General features: G+C 35.2%; 1 protein-coding gene across 3 annotated transcripts in view; it reads left to right on the top strand.

Annotated features, from left to right (window-relative positions):
- Gale (UDP-galactose 4'-epimerase) overlaps positions 1-16563 on the top strand; it is a 292156-nt gene that overhangs the window by 26676 nt on the left and 248917 nt on the right. For all 3 annotated transcript variants that reach the window (XM_090373357.1, XM_090373355.1, XM_090373356.1), the window contains exon 2: positions 4944-5091. In XM_090373357.1, coding sequence (XP_090229483.1) covers positions 4956-5091 — 136 coding nt within the window. In that variant the 5' untranslated portion in view covers positions 4944-4955. The remainder of the gene's footprint in view (positions 1-4943; positions 5092-16563) is intronic.

Genomic DNA, 16563 nt, shown 5'->3' with positions numbered 1-16563 from the left:
GAAGATATATCAGGTTTAATGTCTAAGTTTGCAGATGATACAAAGGTCGGTAGGTTGGTTAATGACATTTATCAGGGTGAGCTACTGCAACAAGATCTAGGAAAATTGGGTTGATGGACTGAGAAGTGGTAGTTGAAGTTTAACATTGACAAATGCAAGGTACTGTTCATAGGTTGCAGTAACCCCAGAGTATCTTATCAACTGTGCATTACTACATGCAGAGTAGTGGAGAATGAAAAAGACCTGGGGGTAATTGTGCAATCAGACAGGAAATTCTCTGAGCAGTGCAGACATGCTGTCAGGACAGCTCATGCGTCAGTGATATACAGAAACTGCTAGTAGGATTAAGGAGGTGATTATGCCTTTGTATAAGGCCATGTACAAAATCACATCTTGAGTACTGTATACATGACTGGAAGCCTCACTTTACGAAGGATGTAGATCTGCAGGGAACAAAAGGGTGCTCTTACCTAGAAAGGCTTCAGTTCTGCATATTGCAGTGTTTCGAGACCAGGCACCTACCTGTAGAGATCTGATTGAGGTGTTTAAAGTCTTGAGTGGATTGAATAAGCTGAATGTTAATGGTATTCTTCCACTTGCTACACACATGGGGAGGGGGCATAAATTCAAGTTGAGGAAGGATGGTTGCATGATAGATGTGCAGAAGTTTGCCTTCTGCCAGTAGGTAGTTGATTGTTGGAACAGGTTTCCATCTGTTGTGGAAATGGGCAGGTTAAATAAATTCAAGGGAGAACTAGAAAAATTCTTGGAGGGTGTGGAGTTATGAACTGTGTTTTTTCTTTTTTCTTTAGCTGATGCTGTATAAGCTTACTTTCTTTCATCGTTTGCACCATTACTACTACTAGAGTATAGTCAATTGAAAACAAGATTTTTTTTTTTAATAGTTGGTACTTCATTTTTAAAAAAATTTCCACCTCAGTTTAGGCATTTATTTCTGTTTATTCTCATAGAAGTTGCGTGCTTGACAGCTTTCTCTATTTCAATGTTCATGTGGACATTTAAATGGAGGAAGAGATTGACAGTTTTTCAGCTCATTTTTCATTCTTCAGAAACACGAAAATTGCAAGGTGACAAAGTGACTCGCTCACTTCGTTTTTTTTAAGGATAGTTGCCATATTATGCCGAGTCATGTGGTTCCTCATTGTTTTGCAACACAGCATTGTCATTTAAACATTTTGGTCTCTCACGTTTGATAATGCTTTGCACATCAACTTCGAGGATTATTTGTAAATTTTTTGAAGTGACCATTTCACCCGTACAGACAAAATGACGTAGCTGCAGTCCACATGAGTCTAAAAACAGCATGATTGTGACCTTTCCAGTGTGACCTTTGAAAGTCTTGGTTGTCTTGAATTTGTTGTTATTTGGTTTTTAGGAGCATTAGCAACTAAGGCCATATTGCTCCGGGGATATGCGGTGGTCATTCCCTGACCTTTCCGCATCCTCCATATTTGGTGGCTCACAGGCTCGAATCCCGGTCTAATCAAGAAGCGTGTGCTACGCACTGCTGCTCCTACCCACCTGGCTACGGAGGCGCCGTCTTGAATTTCTTTGGTCATGTTGATGATTGGTGATCATCACCATGGCCAAATGTATTATCAAAAGCACCATGGCATGTGCCATGGTACTTTTGATAATACCATGGTAATTTTGTATTAAGCAATACAATCCACTGCATGTCGTATTGTTTGTTTTCTGGTTCAAAATATCTGTTCTGTGCCTCCTCAACAGTGCAATCAATGTCATTCCTCTTCTTTGTTTTTAGTATTAGTAAGGCAGAGTGATGTAAGGAAGTGAACTTTTTCTTCATCAGCCAAAAATAAATAAATAAAAATAAAAATAAAAAAAATTCAGACACCACAGAATATTCATTCTATTCCTATTCCCACAAGGTAATAATCCAATTTTGCTTTAAACTTAGCGAGATTCACTACCTCCACCATGTTGGGATGCAGCTTATTCCAACATCCAACAACCTGTTGTCTGTAGATGAACTTTGTGAGATCCAGTCTTCTGTTATCATTCCCTGAAATTTTGTATTAGTTAGTTTGTATCTCACTCACAAGGGAGCACTGATCTGTATTCATTTTACTGAATCTTTTTGTGCCTTATACTGTACTACCTAAATTAGATCTTCCCTTAAATGTTTGTCTAGTTATCAGACTTTTCAGTTCACATTTTCTGTTTTGTTGCTCGTATGTGCATCACTTTTTCCAATATTGTTGCCCTTTTCCAGAAGTTCTGTGTGTTTTTTTTAGATGTGTTCTCCAGACCTGAACACAATATATCAAATGCAGTCTAATGAAGAAGGATCACCTTATAAAGAAGGATAATTTCCTTCTCCTTACTAGCAAAGATCCTATGAATCATAGACAGATCACCATGTGTCTTCATAGCAACCTGTTTCTTGTCAAGGTGATTCTGAACAGCATCCTTAACCATAGATTCTGTGATCTCCTCCACCACAGATGTCAAACTAATTGCCTCCTCTTGGATCCCACCTTTATGGAATGGGAATACAGTAGTGCTTCTCCAGTCCAAGAGAATGTTTCTGGAGTTCAATGATGCTCTCGTTAGCATTCTTAATATCATGATAAGTTCTGCTTGAAGAATTCCATTTGCAAATGTTTCTGTTCATCATTGCCTCCTCTTGGATCCCACCTTTATGGAATGGGAATACATTAGTGCTTCTCCAGTCCAAGAGAATGTTTCTGGAGTTCAATGATGCTCTCGTTAGCATTCTTAATATCATGATAAGTTCTGCTTGAAGAATTCCATTTGCAAATGTTTCTGTTCATCATTGAGATACTTGAGAATCAAATTCACACCTCAGGCTGTAATGGCGCCTCCATAGCCAGGTGGGAAGGAGCAGCAGCAAGAAGCATAGCACACGCTTCTTGATTAGACCGGGGTTCGAGCCCGTCACCACCAAATACGGAGGATGCGGAAAGGTCAGGGAATGACCACCGCTTATCCCGGAGCAATATGGCCTTAGTTGCTAATGCTCCTAAAAACCAAATAACAAACAAACAAACAGGCTGTAATGATGATAGTATAGCAGACTCATGAATATTCTGCTCACTGGTCAGCATTATCAGCTATCTTATGCTGACGTGTCCAAATAATATTGCTAAGGAAACATTTTCTTCTGTAACAACTGCATGAGCCTGCCCTGGGAAAGGTCCTCTCCTGAGTTTTACTTCTTTTATGGTAACAGTTTGCACCAATTTTGTATGTTATACATGTTATTTTATATACCTCTTTCATATGTTGGTAAATTTCTCTTGAAGAAACTGTTTCTACTATATGAATCTGAATAACACAGTTTTGCTCTAGCTTGGATGTGCCACTATGCATCCAAGGAAACATTATAACAATAATATGTTATTGAAACATATAACAATAATATGTTATTGTTATACAACTCTTCCATTTGTTTGTGAATTTCTCCTAAAGAAACTCTTTCTATTATAAGCCCCTAAATAACACAGATTTGCTCTAGCTTGAATGCCATATTATGAATGCCTCTTCTTTTGTACATTATTTCCCACCTATACAAGACACTGCTCTGTTGTTCACTAGGAGCATCAATACAGAAACCTAAATTTATAGCTATGACAGTACATAATTTGAATTTAGTCCTTTATAATCAAGATGAGACAGAATTTCATCTTGATTGTATGCATTTGATTTTTTTCAAATTTAAAATATATTTATTTAAAGGTATCCATCATAAGATATATTTTGTAATATTAAAAATTCATGGAATGAAAAGTTTGAAAATAGCAGATTGGTATCCAGTTTCTTTGTTTCTATTTGAATCTGTTTTTAGTTTAGTGGAGATGGGAGAAGGTGTCATCCGATTTCCCAGTTACTGTTTCTCTACAGTTTTATGTGTACAAAGTACACGCACACACACAGAGCTGTCTGGAAATGTTTGATACATTATAGCACCTGTATTATGCATATCTTAGATGTTTTAACCTAGTAATAGGATTACAGTTGAATTGGCTACTGGGGAGGGAGGTGGGGAAGAGAGAGACTGACTGTTTTAACTGATATAAGTAGGATGAAATAATTTTTGTAACTATTATTATATAGTAATAAGTGGAGTTTTTTATTATTTCAGTACTACTCAGTTCCAAGAGAGTCTTCTGAGAATTAATTTATGGGGTAAACATATCTTCTTGATTGTTTTTTGTATGTATTAATTTGCAAAATTTTGTGTGTCTTTGGAACTCCAAGAATTTTTATCCAACAGAGTATTTTAAAGTTATTTTTACCTCTACCAGCTAATTTGTTTTAAATACAATTTATATGATGATCATTATAATAGAAATATTTGTCACTCATCTTTTGACTCTTTTCATTAGTCAATGATTTATTCTGAATTTTTTTACTTTGAATGGCATTAATTTAAATTGCTCAAAGTGCAAGAGAAATTTTGAAACTGATTTGAGGGCAGAATTTACTTCAAGTCCTTTTGAAATTAAAGATTGTTTTCATATTTCTAGAGGAAATGAATGTATAGTTGTTATTATTAATATATTATAAATTACTTTTTTTTTTCACTTTAAACTTTTTATTTTTTTGCTAAAGTTTAACAAAAAAGAGAAAAATTAAAAAGGCACAAGAACAGAATTTTAAAAGGCAATTGTTTTAATATTTTTCAACATTTCCACATTTGTATTCTGCAAAGATTATGAAATCACTACCACATTACTGCACTGGCATGTATGCTGATAGTTAAGAGAGTGCCTGTACATTGTCTATTACCAGTGTACTTGTCTACTTGAGATAGTCACTGTATATAAGGATATCATTGAAGTAGTTTGTTTGAGAGTTGTATAGAATATGTATAGTTACCTTATATTTTTGGTATTAAAAATATCAAGATAATCTTAAATAATCTTGTTTTTTAGCATAATATCAAGATGTCACATGATAATATCCATCACAGCATTTTTGTTACTGGTGGTGCAGGATATGTTGGAAGCCATACTGTTCTTGAATTGCTGATAGCTGATTATGAAGTTGTTGTTGTTGATAATTTTTCAAATGCAGTACCAGGTAATGAAACTTATATAGCTTTATTCATTCCAAACTATCCCATATTAAAATATTTAATACATTATTAGTTAGATTCATTATGTTATATTAAATGACATTTCATTTAATTTTATTATTATTCTTTTTCTCTTCAGTTCCATGTCTTATAGAGATGTTATTTTTAATTATAGTTATATAAAAAATTAAGCTAAGCTAAGCTACATCTACAATCTACTAATTATAGTTATTTGAAAAAGGAGTTCATTTTTGTTTCTTTGACTTGATTTACAAAAGGAATATACTATATATATTTTATTTATCTGATGTTTACCCTCTGGGGAGAATTATGCAGTAAGAGATGTAATCTTTTAAAAATGCCAGATGTTCTTTCTGATTTTCAAACATGATTGTTAACTCTTCATGTTATTATTTAAAAAAAATTTTTTTTTTTAACCTTTCAGGGCTGTCTCCTATTATAGTATTTTAGGTGAGAATGGCGATAAGAAACATTTTGTTCACATATAGAGGGATAAGTGCTGATCAAATGCTAGCAAAATCTGTCTCCCATTTCATTAGAAACTAAAAGTGTGTTATTTGTGAAATTGTTGCATGTTCATAGGATGCTCATCTGATATGATATCTCTTTAATAATAAAAAAGTTGAGAGAAAAGTATGTAGCATATGTTCTGTAGTTGTAATGTCTTGTGTAAAGTTCCATGGTGCCATGACAAAGCCTTGATATTTAAAGCACTTGTGTAATGTGGATATTATTGAATTTTTCTTGCAAATTTTTTTGTCATTCTTGGCTAGCAAGAACAACAAAAAATCTACTGTATGAACTTTATAAAATATTTTCATAAAATTTGGGAAGCAATTGGCTGTTGGTGAATTTTTTTTTTTTTTTTTTGGGGGTGGGCTCTAATTTGATTTGCTGTAGCATAGATGGAAGTAGGTATTTCTCCTTCATTTTTTTATGGCTGGTCAGTAATACAGTATTATGTTTTAATGAAAATTAGTCAACATTATTATTATTAGCCATATGATGCAAGGAAGCCTGAGGCCAGCCAAAAAAAAAAAAAAAGAGAGAGAGAGAAGTAGAAGGGAATCATCAAGAAAGAGAAGAATGATGATATCCAGCTCAGGACTCTGGGTTTGCCAAGCCCATACTCACCAGATGTGAGCCCCTGGGGTAAATTATAAATATAAAATTGATATGAAGTTCATAACTACAGTAGATCAGAGCATGAGGTCTCTACTTGTTAAATGGCTGCCTTTTTTGTGCTATATTAAATGTGTGTGATTAAATATGATATTTTTATATCACAAAATGATTTAAAAGTTCTTTGTCGGTTATTTCACTTAGTTAATGGAGGCATCTTTTATTTGAATATTGTGTGTGCTGAACTTAGTGGCAGTTAGTTGCAGTGATGAGCAAAACTGTATATACTAGGTTATCAAAATAGCTTACCCTAACTGTACAGTTAAAGATGTGGGGGATAAGGCTACAGCGTTTTTCCACAAAAAGCTGTAGTCCTAATGTGGTTTCCACCACTTTCTGAATAATTAAATAGTGCCATAACTTTGATGAGAGCTTACATATTTTACTACAACTGAGCTGAATCTACATTTATTGATCGATACTGTAGCTTAATCCATTTAACTATTGGTGTTGCCCTTCTGGCATTTAATAATGCAAACACACATTGGACATCCAGCCATATAACTCTGGTGAATGAGTGTAAATTTCTGACTTTTATTCAAAATGTTCAGAGTTTAAAAATAAATTGCATGGATAGAGTTGTTTATTAATTGATAAAAAAATAAGTCTTGAACCTTACAAGCTTGAGAAGAGGAGTTTCTTGATCCCAAATTCATCAGTCAAGAGGCATCCCAGTCATTATTTATTATCTTTCTGTAGCACATCTTACCATCATTAACTGCCCCTTTTGCAACTTTCAGGTTGACGTACTGCCTAAGCTTTATCACCATTTTATCAGTGTGAAAGGTGTGTGCATTCTCAGATTACACCAAACCATGATGGAATGAGAAACTTGGAGAATTTTTCCAAACTGAATAGGCATCTCATAAATTTTTCAACTCATTTCTCACCGACTAATTGTGTATCACGTTTTATACTGTGCATGATCACTTCAGTCATGCTAAGGAGTTATGCTAGAATAAGAGCACAAAAAGGGAGATAATTTTCTCTAATGGGCATTCAGAGTACTGAGTATGCAATGTGCAAACAGTTAAAAATGAACTGCAAAGTCTTCATATTGTATTGTACCATATTGTTGTCACACTTATAATTACCATATTTTATGTTTTATTGTTTTGTACTGTCTTGCTGTAAATATTTGTGTTTATGCAAATACAGTTAAATTTTTCTTTAATTTCATATTAAATCATAAATTATGTAAAAAATAGTATATATATACACAGGGATTGTATAAAGGATAATTGTATAATTGAATGCAATACTGTGCGTAAACCCCCTGTTCGCAGTCAGGTCGCCATAACTGGGTGTCTCTTAAGAGAAAATAAAGATAATATAATACTGGCCAATGTGATTTTTACCTCTACTAATATATATGCTGTTTGCAGCCAATTTTTATGCCTAGATTTCAAAAATAATTTAGTTGGAGAAGGACATTATGTGGTGGTTTTCCATGGAATCCAGATTTCTGTAATAACCACTCTTATACCACATGAATATTAAGATAGTTTATTTAGCTATTAACTAAATCACTATATATTTAGGTAAAATTTTGGGAACCTTGCTGGAACCTATCCTCAGGCTATATACAGGCTGTTTTTTAAGGACAGAAAGATAAAGGAATAAACCAAATTGCTATTAAAATTGCTATTACATGTACAAAACTTCTAGTGGGTAATTGCTATATACAATTTATGCATAGTACTAACATTAAATAGTATTTATTACATTATATATTATTACTTTTTACACCTATTCAGTTTTTATAGTATAATTTCCAGGATAAATAGAGTAAATTGAAATTAAAGTCAATCAGAATTTCTTACATGTTGCCAGCCTCCTGCTTGCCAAATGTCTCAATTCCAACTGCACATTCTGGCAAGTGGTTCTGTCAACAGTTTATTTGTACATGAGGTTTCTAATTAATTGCCCAATAGCAGGATGCCAAGTAGCATATGGGTTGTTGTGCTGCCTGTTTAAATAGGTAGCATAACAACCCACAAGATTGGAGGATGATGTTTGGGTCCATCCAACTCAAGGTTACACAATTCACCAAAAGATCACTGTATCCAGGATATTTAATGTGGCTTCCTGCCATTTGACCATTTTGGCTATTCATGCATGTGTGTAAGATGAGTAAATATGCTAAATTTGTGGACCTAATTATAATCATATTTTTAATGATGATCTGGGTATAGTAGGATGAGGAAATCAAAGATATTATTCAAAAAGGATTTAAGTTTCAGCCATGCACAAAATTAACAAAAAAACAGATTAAATGTTGCTACAATTTACATATAAAATTGCCTATAAGTCTAACACACCGGTTGAAGCCTTCTATAACTGGATTGTAAACACCAAAAATATCACGATAACTTTAACTGATAAATTTAATAACATTAAGTATAACATTAGAAGTATTAAGAATAAAATTAAAGATTTACTTAATAAATTTATCATAAACATTTCTAAAGCAGCCAACAATTTTAGCATTGTCTTTAAAAAATTCTACTTGGATGTGCTAATTAATGGACAGGAAAACAGTGAAACTTATAAAGCGGTGCATGTTAAACCTAATATCATAGCTAAAAAGCTAATGGCCATACAGAAAAAGATAAAAATTAAAAATGAAAATACAAAATTCCCATACATCTACTAGATACCAAAATTTCATAAAAAAAAAAAAAATTATGTACCAGGTACATAATGAGTTGCTGCTACTCTACCGATAGTGTCACTGATAGTGTCACAGCAGCAGCCATTAAAAACATCTTTACTGCAGGAACTCATTATGAAACTGGTACAATAAAATAAATAAAAAAAGTATTTCTGCATTATTTTTATTGAAAAAATAATTTCAGTACAATGAAATACAATGAATGGAATCTTTCATTGTACAGGTGACCCCTGCTTAATGCTGATAATTCGTTCCGGAAAAACAGAGCGCTAAGTGAATCCGTGCTAAGCAAGTGCCACATTCCCATAAGGTAACATATGTATTTGTGAGTTGCGGTTGGTACCATAGGATATTTCCTAATCAATAATAAACCGTAGTGAAAAGATGCACAAATGTTGGTCAAAATATTTAATATTCAAATATTTGTACATATAAAATATTCTGCATTACATACATATATAATTATGTGGTAACTACTTACGTATCAAAATTAAACTTAAAATTGCAATTAAAATCATGAATTTAATTGATTTTAATTGATTTAATTTAATTGATAAATTTAATCATGAAAAATGTGCCGATTTTGGGTTGTACTTTGGCTCTCTTCCTGGTAAACTAAAAGGGGTTTTAATTTTAAATCCCTCACAGTGTTACCACCCAACAATAAAGTCAACCAATCCTTCGCCGATTTGAAACCTGGCATGTTTTTTTCTTCTTTCAATATGAAACTTCTTTTAGGCATTCGTTTCCAAAAAAGTCCTGCTTCATATATGTTAAAAACTTGTTGGGAAGTATAACACATAATACTCCTCTTCAATAATTTTAGCAAGTTATTTTTTGAAAGTTTCGGCTCCTTGATCTGCACTTGCTGCTTCTTCCTGGATTTTAAATCTATTCAACCATCCCTTACTAGTTTTAAATGGATCCACATTTTTTTTTTTTTTAGGTGAGTTTTCTTCAGATCATCATATAGGCTAATCTCTCTCCCTCTCTCTCTCTCTCTCTCTCTCTCTCTCTCTCTCTCTCTCTCTCTCTCTCTCTCTCTCTCTCTCTTTTTTTTATAATATTTAACTTAACTGAATTCTGCATTGGATATTATCTTCAATAAAATTAGTTAAATTCTTTCCATTTCAATCCTAATAGCTAGCCTAGCCCTAGTTGCTTGCAGTGGAACAGCTGTCTTTCCCGCTGCTAAAATGAATTCTTTATTTTTTATAATTGGTCTTACAGTTAAACTTGCCAGGCCTAAATTATGGCACACATCCGCTTGTCTTTGAACAGAATCGATTCATTTCAAAACGTCTAATTTAATTTTCAGATTCAGTCTTTTTTTTACATTTATAGTTTTCGTACTGCGTCCAGACGTTGCTTTTTCATTCTTATCCGCCATTATTAACTCTTTGAAAATGTAACTGCATTGGTTGCATTAATTATGATATAATGTTCTAGTAAATTGTCCGTTACGCACGATGTCTAATACTGTACTGAGTGATGACTAGACTTTGGATAACTGCATATAACACAAATATTACAAGCAATATACTTGATCATTTTTTAAAATGTTGATCTCAGAACTACGTAACAAGTCACTGTACTGCAATTAAATTAGCGTGCGAGAAAATTTCTCAAGTCGGCGTGGGAAACGTTTTAATTCTCTTTTGCTATTCGTTTTAAAGCTATCTACTCCCTCAAATGAAACGATTTCATTAAATATGCCAAAAATGCAATCTGTAAAAGAGAATTATAGTGATTTGTGACAGCGTTATAGTCAGATACGGGTTATAATATAAGAACAGTGTTATAGCAAATCAGCGTAAAGTGAACCACGTTATAATGAGGGCCTGCTGTACTAGTGTACAATGAAATAATTCGTATTATAATAACACTAAAATTATTGGTCTATGGTAACTGAAATAAGATATAATTTTGACGCTCAAATAATTTTAATTCCCAAGTGGATACTCCATCAATTGTTGTTCCATTATGTGTAGTATTTACTAAAGTATTTGACTTAATATCTAAATTGAAGACATCTTTCATAAATTTACAAAACTTCTTTCCAGCCTCAGAATTTAATTCTAGATTGAAATTACCAGCGAGAACTATAGGTATACGATCCATTGACTCTTCCAATAATTTTGCACCATATACATCATTCCAGGGCTGTCGTTAGACAGCCCTGGAGTGATGTATATGGTAATGATGAAAATAGATTCACTATTGAATTTGCACAAAGATCCACAAATGTCTCCAATTTCATCTGATACTGCTGTTGCATTACTGCTATTATGTTTGTTGTGCAAAGATATGTGGTGTACTGATGACAGTTGAACCTTCACGTTGATATATTGCAACACCACCACCACCACTACGAACATCCGACCTTTTAAATTGAGTCACACAATGGAATGGTTTAAGTAATATATGTTCATCACTATCCAACCACGTTTCACTTAATATCAATATTTTGGATTGCTGTAAGGTTGTGTCCGTTTCGATATCTCAAACATGGGCCCGTAAACTTTGTACGTCCATTGACGATATGGATATACCACTTTGTATGAAATCTTGCAGTTCATCCTGTAGCTTATTATTTTTCAAGCACAACGGTCTATATTACTAGTAGCTTTGTCGTGGGGATTTGTAATATATAAACCTTGCAATGAGGTCACTCGAGATATACAAGTTAGCATTAGCAAGAGCACATGATGCAAGAAAGCAAGCTTATATAGCATCAGCCAAAAAAAAAAAAAAAAAAAAAAAGAACACGCAGACCCTTCTCATTTCATCCATCCACTCGCTCCAAATGTTTGTCTATTCTGCCTTGAATCTGTTTAAGCTATCAACTTCTACAATGACAGATGGAAGTTTGTTCCAGTAATCAACTACCCGCTGACTAAAGGCAAACTTCCGCACATCTATCCTACAAACTTCCGCACATCTATTGGTATACATGTATACTTGCATGTATACCAATGCTAGAAGTATAGTAAATAAATTTGATGAATTTGAAGTGTTGGTCAAGACATCAAAGGCGGATATTGTTGGGATATCAGAGACGTGGTGTCACACAGATATAAGGAATGCCGAACTGGAATTTGGGGAGAACAATGTGTACAGAAAGGATAGACAGGATAGGAAGGGAGGAGGTGTTATGCTGTTAATAAAGAAAAACATAAAATCAAAAGAAGTGCATCCAGTTGATATAGATGAACAGTGCATTGTTGAGTCAGTTTGGTGTGACATAAGCACTGCGAAAGCAAAAATTAGAGTAGGAGTGTGTTATAGGCCTAATGACTTGAATGAGTACAATGAACAATTGTACAGAGAAATAGAGTGGGCTAGTAAATCGGAATGTCTTATAATGGGGGATTTTAACTTCCCAGATATTGACTGGAACTTGTGGGTTGGGCACTCACACACTAGTCAGACTTTTGTGGATTTATTGGATGATTGTTTTCTGCAGCAGCATGTTCGAGAGGCAACCAGAGAAAGTAATACTCTTGATCTGGTTATCAGCAGTGATCATTCATGTATTAGGAATTTGCAGATAAAAGAACCACTAGGTGGCAGTGATCACAGTGTACTGACGTGGGATTTACTTAAAGATTTAATTACCATCAGGGGTAAAGGAAAGGGTTTTTGCTTCCCTAAAGGCGGGTACAGTGGTCTCCGACAGTTTTTAAATTCTGTACAGTGGAATCAACTGACGATGTTACCTACAGTAAATTCTAAGTGGGAAGCATTCAAGGAATTAATCGTGGAAGCTACTAAAAGTTTCATACCTATTAAGAAATATTGTTCAAGGTTTAGGCCTAAATGGTTGTCAAATGAACTAATGAGACTCGTAACAGAGAAGAAAAATGCATGGGATGCATATAAATTATCAAGCGACTCAGAAGCCTATGGCAGATATAAGCTGGTCTGTAATCAGGTCACAAAGGAGGTTCGGCAGGCGAAGGCAGATTACGAGAAATCCTTGGCAAAAGATGCTAAGAAAAACAGCAAGGATTTCTTTACTTATATAAACTCTAAAAGGAAGGGGATGAATCTGATTGGTCCACTTGACATCGATGGTTCGACTGTTGATGATCCTGCTCAGATAGCAAACAAACTGAATGAGTATTTTGCATCTACATTCACACATGAGGAGTTATTAAGGTTTGAAAATGGCAGAAGGTTATCAAATTGTAGCAGGGTGCTTAATGATCTTGTAATAACTGAGAGCAAAGTGGAAGAGAAATTGTTGAAGTTAAACGTAAGAAAAGCACCTGGGGTGGATGGGATCTATCCAGTTATATTAAAGGAGGCGGCAAAGCAACTAAGCAAACCCTTAGCCATAATTATGAGAGCATCCTTGGACTCAGGGGAGGTTCCCACGGACTGGAGATGTGCAAATGTATCCCCAATTCACAAAGGGGGATCGAAGGGTGACACGAGTAATTACAGACCAGTTAGTTTAACTTCTGTTCCGGGTAAAATAATGGAGTCGCTGGTTAAAGATGCATTGCAGGATCATCTAGACAAGACTGCAGCAATAATTCAGACACAGCATGGGTTTGTTAAGGGAAAGTCTTGTCTGACAAATTTGATAGGATATTATGATGTGGTTACAAAGGAACTGGATGCAAAAAATAATTTTGATATCATATATTTGGATTTCAGGAAAGCTTTTGACACTGTTGCGCATGGAAGACTATTGTACAAATTGGAGCAGAATGGTATTAAGGGTAAGTTGCTACAATGGATAAAAGGATGGTTAAGTGCGAGAAGACAGAGGGTGGTAATCAATGGGTGCTGCTCTTCTTGGACTAATGTTATTAGTGGAGTCCCACAGGGTTCGGTGTTAGGTCCACTGTTGTTTTGTATATTTATCAATGATATTGATGAAGGTATATTAGGCTTAATGTCGAAGTTTGCAGATGATACAAAGGTTGGCAGGGTTTTTAATGACAGTAATGGCAGTGTGCTACTGCAACAGGATCTAGATAATTTGGGCAGATGGGCTAAGAAGTGGCAACTGAAGTTTAACCTTGACAAATGCAAAGTACTGCATATGGGTAGAAGTAACCCCAGAGAAACGTACCAACTGTGTGGTACTACACTTAAGGTGGTAGAAAATGAAAAAGACCTGGGAGTAATTGTGCAGTCAGATATGAAGTTCTCTGAGCAATGTAGACAGGCTGCCAGGGCAGGTCATCGGGTTTTGTCAATGATATATAGGAATTTTGCTAGCAGGGAAAAGGAGGTGATTATCCCTCTGTATAAGGCAATGGTCAGGTCACGCCTTGAGTACTGCGTACAGGTCTGGAGGCCTCATTTTAGGAAGGATGTAGATTTACTTGAGCGTGTACAGAGAAGGGCAACAAGATTGGTGAGGGGAATGAAGGGATCCTCTTACCAAGAGAGGCTTAAGTTCTGCAAATTGCAGTGGCTGGAGACTAGGCACCTGCGCGGTGATCTGATTGAGGTATATAAGGCCTTGAATGGGTTGAGCACGCTGAATTCTGATGGGATCCTTCCACTTGTTCAGATTACGAACCTAAGGGGGCATAAATTCAAATTAAGAAAAGACAGATGCAGAATAGATGTGCGGAAATTTGCCTTTAGCCAGCGGGTGGTTAATTGCTGGAACAAACTTCCATCTGTCGTTGTGGAAGTTGATAGGTTGAATAAATTTAAGGAGGAACTGGACAGGCATTTGGAGGGAATGGTGTGATTTTTTTTTTTTTTTTTTTTTGGCTGATGCTGCATAAGCTCATACACATGCTTTCTTGCATCACATGCCACTACTACTACTACTACTACTACTACAACTGTCTTTCCTCAATTTGAATTTATGCCCTCTCAGGCAATCAATTTGAACAAGAGGAAGAATCCCATCAGCATTGAGCATGCTCAAGCCATTCAAGGCTTTATATGCCTCAATCAGATCACCTCACAGGTGCCTAGTCTCCAGACACTGTAATTTGCAAAACTTAAGCCTTTCTTCGTATGAGCAACCCTTTGTTCCATTCACTAATCTTGTTGCCCTAACTAATCATGTAAATGAGTTCTGGTCATTGTGGACTTTGTCTTGCCATTGCAAAGAACATGTGATGCTGATAATGATTCATTTGGGTGTAAATAATTTCCTTTCTTCTTTTTTTAAATTTAAGTATTAGTATCGGCAAATAATGCAAGAAAGTAAGCTTATACAGCATCAGCCAGGGGGAAAAAAAAAAAACAACATTTCACCTATTCATCCCCTCCAGTAGAGTTTGTCTAGTTCTTCCATGAATTTATTTAAGCTATCCACTTCACAATATCAGACGGAAGTTTGTTCCAGCAATCTGTTGGTGAAAGACAAACTTTCACACATCCATTATGCCCCCTCGTGTGCACAGTCTGAGCAAGAAGAAGAATATCATCAGCACTGAGTTTGCTCAATCCATTCAAAGCCTTAAACACCTCCATCAAATCACCTCGTGGGTGCCTAGTCTCTAAATGCAGCAATTTGCAGAACAAAAGTCTTTCTTGGTTAATAGCACCTCTTTGTTTCCCTCACCAATCTTGTTGCCCTTCTCTGTATGCATTCCAACAACCAATTCTATATCCTTCCAAAAATGAGACCTTCAGATCTGTATGCAATACTCAAGATGTGGCCTGACCACTGCCTTATAAAATGGGATAATCATCTCCTTATCTCTTCTCTCAAAATTCCTGTATATCAATCACAAAACCCAGTGAGCTGTCCTGGCAGCCACTCTACACTGCTCAGAGAACTTCATATCTGATTGCACAATTACCTCAGGTCTTTTTCATTTTACACTAAGTGTAGTACCACACAGTTGGTAAATTACTCTGAGGTTATTGTAACCATGTGAAATACTTTGCATTTGTCTATGTTAAACTTAAATTGTCATTTCTCGGGCATTCTGCCTAACTTTTCTAGATCCTGTTGCAGAATCATACCATCCTTACTGCCATTAACCACACTGCAAACCTTTGTATCATCTACTTGGACATTAAGCCTGATATGCCCTCATCAATATCATTAATAAATATAGAAAACAATAATGAGCCCAAAAATGAACCCTGGGGGTTTCCTCTAATAACATTACTCCATGAAGAGCAGTGTTCATTAATTACCAATCTCTGTCTTCTTCCACTCAGTCATTCCTTTTATCTATAGCAGTATCTTTCCCTTAATGTCACACTGCTCCAATTTGTACAGTAGTCATACGTTCAACAGTATCAAAAGCTTTCCCAAAATCCAGGTATACGATATCAGAATTATTTTTTGCATCCAACTCCTTTGTGAGTGCATCATAGTATCCAACCAAATTGGTCAGACAACATTTCCTGTTAACAAACCCATGCTGTGTACTTTTCTTGTCTAGATAGACCTGCATTACTTCTTTAACCAGTGACATTATTTTCCCTGTAACAAAAGTTAAGCTAACAAGTCTGTAAGTACTCTTTGTGAATTGGGGATAGATCTGTACATCTCCAGTCCGTGGGGCCCTTCCCTGAATCCAAAGATGCTCTTGTAATTATAGCTAAGGGTTTGATTACTTCCTTTGTTTCCTCCCTTAATATAAATGGATAGATCCCATCC

This window comes from Mastigoproctus giganteus, chromosome 5 (assembly GCF_048544385.1).
Source record: "Mastigoproctus giganteus isolate SK-2022 chromosome 5, ASM4854438v1, whole genome shotgun sequence".
NCBI lineage: Eukaryota > Metazoa > Arthropoda > Arachnida > Uropygi > Thelyphonidae > Mastigoproctus > Mastigoproctus giganteus.
The sequence above is the reverse complement of the archived record's forward strand: the minus strand, read 5'-3'. Positions and strand labels throughout refer to the sequence as shown.